The sequence below is a fragment of the Colobus angolensis genome, unplaced genomic scaffold (assembly GCF_000951035.1).
Source record: "Colobus angolensis palliatus isolate OR3802 unplaced genomic scaffold, Cang.pa_1.0 Scaffold131, whole genome shotgun sequence".
NCBI lineage: Eukaryota > Metazoa > Chordata > Mammalia > Primates > Cercopithecidae > Colobus > Colobus angolensis.
In genome coordinates, this window is record NW_012114364.1 from 3,856,624 (window position 1) to 3,864,661 (window position 8,038).

Below are 8,038 nucleotides of genomic sequence, written 5' to 3' on the forward strand. Positions count from 1 at the left end.
TTTGAGACAGAGTCTTATTCTTTTGCCCAGGCCAGAGTGCAGTGGCGCGATCTCAGCTCACTGCAACCTCCGCCTCCTGGGTTCAAGTGATTCTCGTGCCTCAGCCTCCTGAGTAGCTGGGGTTACAGGTGCGTGCCAACACGCCCTGCCAATATTTGTAATTTTTTTTTAGTAGAGACGATGTTTTGTCATGTTGGCCAAGCTGGTCTCGAACTCTGACCTCAAGTGATCCGCCACCTTGGCCTCCCAAAGCGCTGAGATTACACGTGTGAGCCACTGCGCCTGGCCAGAGAGCATGTTTTAAAAAGCAAATTTGCTTAGAGAAGGAAAGACAGCATGAGCCAGTAGTGTGTCCCCACCTGTTAGAATTCTACCTGCTAGCATCCCTGCCTGTCCAGTCCCTGCCTCTTTAAATGACACTGATTAGTCATTTAATCAGAAGGACTTGGATGTGGTTTTGCATCTGGGGAGAGTGCACACCTGCAGTCAGGGCAAGGCGATGCTCACACAGCCTGTGGCCTTTCCACCATCTGGGCCATTCAGGTATTACTCTTTTGCCCTTCCCACTACTCCCTCTTCTTCTTTACAGCATTTGTCCTTGTATTTTCCTATTTCTTTCTCTGGTGACCCCCAACCCCTTAGTATTCTGAGAGGACACTGTGCCTAGAAACCTGATGTATAAATCCCCAGGGTTTTTTGTTTTGTTTTGTTTTTGAGACGGAGTTTCGCTCTTGTTGCCCAGGCTGGAGTGCAATGGTGTGATCTTGACTCACTGAAACCTCCACCTCCCGGGTTCAAGCGATTCTCCTGCCTCAGCCTCCCGAGTAACTGGGGTTATAGGAATGCACCACCACGCCTGGCTAATTTTGTGTTTTTAGTAGAGACAGGGTTTCTCCATGTTGGTCAGGCTGGTCTCGAACTCCTGACCTCAGGTGATCTGCCCCACTAGGCCTCCCAAAGTGGTGGGGTTACAGGGATGAGCCACCACGCCAGGCCTCTAGAGGTTTTTGTAGCTAATCTAACTTTTCATGAACACAAAATTCTGGGACCAGGAAATAATGAATGATTCCAAATATCCTGTGTGAGATGGAAAGTATGAAAGATTACTTTGAGAAAATCTGTATTTTCTTTAAAAAGGCATTTTCTGGCTGGGTGGGATGGCTCCTCCTTGTAATTCCAGCTTTGCGGGAGGCAGATGGCTTGAGCTCCGGAGTTTGAGACAAGTCTGGGCAACATGGTGAAACCCTGCCTCTACAAAAAATACAAAAATTAGCCCAGCATGGTGATGTGGGCCTCTAGTCCCAGCTGTTTGTGAGACTGATGTGGAAGGATTGCTTGGACCCGGAAGGTCTAGACTGCACTGAGCTGTAATCGCACCACTGCACTCCAGCCTGAGTGACAGAGCGAGATCTTGTCTCAAAAAAATTTTTTAAAAAAGTATTTTCCATATTCACAGAAGCAGTTACAATAGTTTATAAATGTTCTGCAAAATGTCTGCACATTGCCCTGAAAAATACTGTTAATCCAGCATTCCTGAAACAAATATAAGTTACTCAGAGTTCATGAAACTGGTGGAAATTGAGACCATCCACAGATGTACTTTGCTTGTTTCCCTTTCAGTTTCCTGTAACCTGGCTGTCTTCTACCACGATCCTATTCATGACAATATCAACTGCCTCCATGTTCACTGCCCAACACTGGAGAGCTGCATATTAGAGCCTGGAAGCAGTGCCATTTTGTACAACATAACAGATGGTAATGATTACGTATTTCAAGACTTTTAAAGAATGCTGGCAATACTCTAGTAGAGGCATATAGCTGAGAAACTGGCTGGCAACAGTCATATATGAGTCCCTAGAATCATTATTTTCCAGTGAACTTTGGAAAAATTTTGCATATCTAGGACGGAAAACTGAAAGAAAATTCTCTTTAGTTTAATGTGTTCAACAATTAGTTCACTCCAGATTATAAATCATACATGATTAAACAAGAGCTTATCCACTGTATTTCATGAATCTCAAGAACTCTTAGCAAAGCTAAAGGAAGTGTTTCTCGGCCAGGCACAGTGGCTCATGCCTGTCATCCCAGCACTTTGGGAGGCCAAGGAGGGCAGATCACGAGGTCAGGAGATGGAGACCATCCCGGCCAACATGGCGAAATCCTGTCTCTACCAAAAATACAACAATTAGCTGTGAGTGGTGGCATGTGCCTGTAGTCCCAGCTACTCAGGAGACTGAGGCAGGAGAATCAATTGAACTTGGGAGACGGAGGTTTCGGTTAGCTGAGATCACGCCACTGCACTCCAGTCCGGTAACAGGGCAAGACTCCGTCTCGGAAAAAAAAAAGAAGCGTTTCTTCTGCAGTGGCTGAGGGTGCCACTAGGAGATAAAGAACATGCTAAATGGCAGTTCTGAGGGCCAATGGACACTGCATACAGGATTCTGAAAAGAGGGATGTCATGTTCAGGGAAACTTACCACCGTGTGCTAACATACGTTAGCATATCATTGGTCCCAAGATAACCAGTGTATTTTATTTTAGAAATATAAGTGTTTTTGTGCCCATTTATGTAATCTCAGGGTGTAAATTAGTGACCATAAGAGATTTTTGCCATCAAAATGCAAAGGAGATACATTTCTTATCAATTTGTATGTATTGAACACCCGATGCTCCAGGCTAGAATCAACACTGTGGAAGATCGCAGCCATATCTCTGCCCTCAAGCTCCTTTATAATCTAGCAGATGTGACAGATCTTACAATCAGTGTTAAGACACAACTAAATACAGAAACGTGTGAAGCCATCTCAGTGCAAAGTTTCAAAGAAGGGGAGGCTAGTGAAAGGCAGTGTATTCAGAGGAGGTTCATGGAAGAAGGCAGGCAGAAGAAGATGAGTTCTATATTATGCCACAGGAGAGTAAGCAAACAGGTCTGGACACAATAAGGAGACATGTAATTGCAATGAAAATATGGCTAAGATAAGGTAGGGACAGGTATCATAAGGGCCATGGACAGAGTAGCGTTTTGGTTTGACTTTGTCTGGAACAGACAACAAGGGCATTTAATGAAAAAACATGTGAAGTGATATCTATTTGTCCTAGTCCACACTTATATGCAGGTACAGATTAGAAAATCTAGTCAGGGAAGCATTAAAGTCTGCACAAAGTGACTGTAATTGAAATGAAGAAAAGGGATAATTACCAGAGCATTGGGAAGGTTGAATAAGGACTTAGTGAGTGAGTGGAGTCAAAATCACTTTGCAGGCCCAAGTGCAGTGACTCACGCCTGTAATTCCAGCACTTTGGGAGGCTGAGGCAGGAGGCTTGCTTGAGCCCAGGAATTCGAGAACAACCTGAACAACATAGAGAGATCCCCATCTCTACAAAAAATATTAGCCAGGCAAGGTGGTGTGTGCCTGTGGTTGGTCCCAGGTACTCATGAGGCTGAGGTGGAAGGATCACTTGAACCCAGGAGCTCAAGGTTACAGTTAGTTATGATTGCACGATCACACTCCAGCCTGACTGACAGCTGTCTCTTAAAAAAAAAAAAAAAATCACCTACAGTGCAGATTTCAGTGTGGGTGATGGAAGAATGATGATGCCAATGAAGGAGACAAGGAGGCAGAGGTAATAATTTTGGCTTTGGGCATATTAAGAGATGATGTAAGAGGTCCAGATGGAAACCTCCAATAGAAGAGTGGATAAATGAGATCAGAACTCAAGAAAGAGGGGAAAACATAGTGATAGGGGTTTCAATGCCATTGATGTAGTGGTGCCAATTGAGCATGATCTCTTTGTGTGTGTTGGAGGGGAGGAGGCGGTGAAGAGAAAATACATCTGAAAACCAAGGACTGAAGATTATGGAAACCACACAAGTAGTGAGATTGTACAAGAGAACCAGCAAAAGAAAGTAAAAATGAGAGGCAGTGGGGGAAAATGCCAAGGGGGTCCAAGGTCCAGGGAGTCATGGGAGAAGAATTCAAGAAGGTGGCTGGTAGCATCAAGGACAAGAGAGAAGCCAAAGCAAGGTGACGTGAGTGATCAGGAAGTAAGGAAACAATTGACTACCTCAGAAGCAACGGATGCTGGCATGTTTGCGTGGAGAGAGGGAGGGAGAGAGAGAGAGAGAGAGAGAGAGAAGTCACCAGCAGGGACCATTGGAAAGCTGTTGACAGTTTTTTCTCTTCTCCTATAAAGACAAAGCAGTATTTGTTCATGTCTGAAGTTAGAGGGAAAGGAGTTAGTATACAAGGGAGAAAATACCAAAGACAAAGCAAGACCCTCAGAGGTCGAAAAGGGATGAGACTTAAGGCTTTGCTCATGATTTTGCTTATAATCACCCTTCTCAGGCCCTATTTTGCTTAACTTGATTTAAAGATGCTATATTGCTGGGTGCGGTGGCTCCTGCCTATAATTCCAGTACTTTGGGAGGCCGAGGCAGGCGGATCGCTTTAGCTAACAAGTTCGAGACCAGTCTGGGCAACATGGCGAAACTCCATCTCTACAAAAAAAAAAAAAAAAAAAAAATTAGCTGGGCGTGGTGGCGCACGCCTGTAATCCCAGTTACTCAGGAGACTGAGGTGAGAGGATTGCTTGAACCCAGGAGGCAGAGGTTGCAGTGAGCCGAGACTGCACCACTGCACTCCAGCCTGGGTGATAGGGCAAGACCCTGTCTCAAAACATAAATAAATAAATAAATAATAAACGCTATATTGTATCTCAAATGGTTACTGTTTCTACAGCTCTCAAAGTAACATTCACTATTGTACAAAAACCCTGACAGACACAAAGCCTTCTCCTTGGGTGTAGTCAAATTTGTTCATTAAAAAAAAAGTGTTTTAGAAAGTTAAGATAAATTCAAATGTAGCCAGTATGTTTGGAAACCTTTGAGAAGAATGTGGTAGTAGAACGTGAATTTAGCTTTGTTCAGTAACTCATAGCGGCAAAAGCCAATCCCTTCTCCAAACTGTGCTTTAAGGTTTTTGCTTTGAAAGTAAAAATAAAATGAATGATGCCTTATTTATTTTTCAGGTATAGATCCAGATTTGCTGGTTTTTGAACAATCTTCCACATATCTAAATACTCGTTCTTCATCCAAGAGATGGGACAGACTAAGGATTCTAAAAGCTATGAATTTAGATAAACAAACCACCATGATAAATGGTATGCTGCCATCCACAGAGGCTCCATCCTCAACCACGCATCAAGATTTGGTTGTAAACACAAACAGTACCAGTTATTCTAAGGAATTAACCACAGATTTTTGGGCAAGATTTACTTCCCTGAATGACTCCATTACCACAAAGATAAATATGGTGTCACCAAATACTGATTTCATCAGCAATCCAGATAATAAGACTATTTCTCCTTTCTTTGTACCCATAGACACAAAACTTTCTCATATGCCTATTCCACCCCTACTCAACAGTAGCAAACAATTACTGAATAAAACCAAAGGATACAATAGCAGAAACCACACATCTGCGAATGAAGATGAGGTATCTGTGACTTCAAAGACTTGGCTGGTTTCTGTGGCCCTTTGTACCTCTGTCATCTTTCTTGGCTATTGTATAGTCATCCTGGCATCTGGATGCTGTGGAAAGCAGCAGGGCCACTATAAACTGAGACAGAGAAAATCAGGATCCTAGCAAATTAAAAATCGTAACCATATGAAGGAGAACTCTTCATAGTAAAAGCTGTAGCAAGATTATATGCTTTAGAGGATATCATTTTTAGTTTTGTGTAAGAAAGGGCAGTTTAGTGAAAAAAAAAATTGGGCTGGGCGTGGTGGTTCATACCTGTAATCCCAACACTTTGGGAGTCCAAGGCAGAAGAATTGTTGAGCCCAGGAGTCGGAGACCAGCCTGGGCAACATAGTGAGACCCTGTCTCTATAAAATAAAAAATAAAAAAAAATAGCACACGGGGCAACATGATGCACCTGTGGTCCCAGCTACTCAGGAGGCTGAGGTGAGAGGACTGCTGCCACAGTGAGCAGTGATTGCACCACTGCACTCCAGCCTGGGCAACAGAGCCAGACCCTGTCTCAAAAGAAAAAATAGGATGCGCACTCCTACCAATCTGTGAAAAAGAAAAAAAGCTAATGCTTGATAAACATAACTGCTTTTTTTGTTGTTATTTCTATTTTTTGAGTAGTGTTCCCTCTGCCAGAGTTGCAAAATTCTGATCCTTACAGTTGTTACTGAGTGAGACACACTGTTTGAGTGCTTTAGGGGCATGAACTCACTGAATCCTTCCAACCCTGAGAGGTGGGTATACTGCTGTTAACCATGATACTAGTATCACATTTTACAGACGAGGCAACTGAGGTGAGGAGAGGTTAAGCATCTTCCCTAAAGACACACAAGTATTAAGTAGTGAAGTCAGGACTTAATTAAACACAGGCAGTCTGGTTCAAGTCCATGTTCAAAATCACTGTTAGATTAAAAGTGTATGTTTTCCCAAAAAGCACAAAAAAAAACAATACCAGGAAGAAAACACTACAGTATCATCATATTTGCCTCCCAGTCAAGGTCAAATTATTGTCACGTATAGTAATACGATCATGTAGTAATTTGAGCAAAATAACACAGTTACTAACAGTTACTAACGCATAAGCAAATGCTTCCTGACCTTAATCTAGCTTTCTACTTTCAATTGATTAATCCTTCTCAATTCCAACCCATCTTTACCTTCCTTTCAGTAATTGTGCTATGGAGCTCTTTGAGCTTTTTGTGTTGATTTCTGTTGAATAAAGCTTGAGAGTTTTAGTTTTAGTTACATCCCTCACTTGTATACATTTGTTTTCCTAGGTGTAAAGATTAGCTCTGGGTGTTTCAGTTCTGTCCAAATCTTACACCAGATTTACCCCCTAAATCTTAGAAGACTTTTAAGTGTGGAATACTGTAGTTCAAGTCTCTAATAAACTTAAGCTTTTTAGGCCCCTCTTCTCATTCCCGAAAACTGTTTTTAATGTGAGAACAGATATTAAAAGACAGCTAATAAGCATAAATAATAAATGAGGGGCTGGGCATGGTGGCGCACGCCTGTAATCTCAGCACTTTGGGAGGCTGAGGTGGGAGGATCACCTGAGGTCAGAAGTTCGAGATCAGCCTGGCCAACATGGCAAAAACCTGTCTCTACTGAAAATACAAAAATTTGCCGGGCATGGGTGGCACGTGCCTGTAGTCCCAGCTACTTGGGAGGATGAGGCAGGAGAATCACTTGAGCCTGGAGGGTAGAGGTCGCAATGAGCTGAGATTGCGCCACTGCACTGCAGCCTGGGCAACAGTGAGACTCTGTTGAAAAAAAAGAAAAAGAATAAATAAGGAGAAATCCTATTTATAACACTTATAAAATAGTACTGTTCCCTCGTATGTTAAAACAAATTGCCCACGGGTACACTTAATGTCCAGATTTTACCACTACACAATACATCCATGTAACACAACTGCACTTGTACCCCTAAATCCATAAAAATAAAACATTTGATTTCAAAAGAAAAAGAAAACTCAAATTTTTCTAAGTCCACTGGCTTATGATGTATTTCCTTTTCTTTCCCTGGTATTAATACTGGGCAGAAAAAGAGAATGACTCTTTCTTTTAATAGAAAAGAAAAATATAAAATCTCTTGCAGCTGAATACTAACCACAATTAAAAGTCTGATTTTAAAATTTAATCAAAAGGCCAGGCATGATGGCTCATACCTATAATCCAAGCACTATGGGAGGCTGAGGCAGGAGGATCGCTTGAACCTAGCAGCTTGAGACCAGCCTGAGCAACATAGCAAGAACCCGTCTCTACAAAAAATACAAAAATTGGCTGGGTGCAGTGGCTCACGCCTGTAATCCCAGCACTTTGGGAGGCCGAGGTGGGTGGATCACCTGAGGTCAGGAGATTTAGACCATCCTGGCTAACACAGTGAAATCCTCTCTCTACTAAAAATACAAAAAACTAGCCGGGCGTGGTGGCACATGCCTGTAGTCCCAGTTACTCGGGAGGCCGAGGCAGGAGAATCCCTTGAACCCGGGAGGTGGAGGCTGC

General features: G+C 42.8%; 1 protein-coding gene across 1 annotated transcript in view; it reads left to right on the forward strand.

Moving 5' to 3' along the window:
• Nucleotides 1-5,752, forward strand: part of MANSC4 (MANSC domain containing 4) — an 8,869-nt gene extending 3,117 nt beyond the window's left edge. Inside the window, exons 2-3 of the mRNA XM_011934109.1 lie at nucleotides 1,621-1,755; nucleotides 5,028-5,752. Coding sequence (XP_011789499.1) covers nucleotides 1,621-1,755; nucleotides 5,028-5,644 — 752 coding nt within the window. The 3' untranslated portion in view covers nucleotides 5,645-5,752. The remainder of the gene's footprint in view (nucleotides 1-1,620; nucleotides 1,756-5,027) is intronic.
• Nucleotides 5,753-8,038: the final 2,286 nt, after the last annotated feature.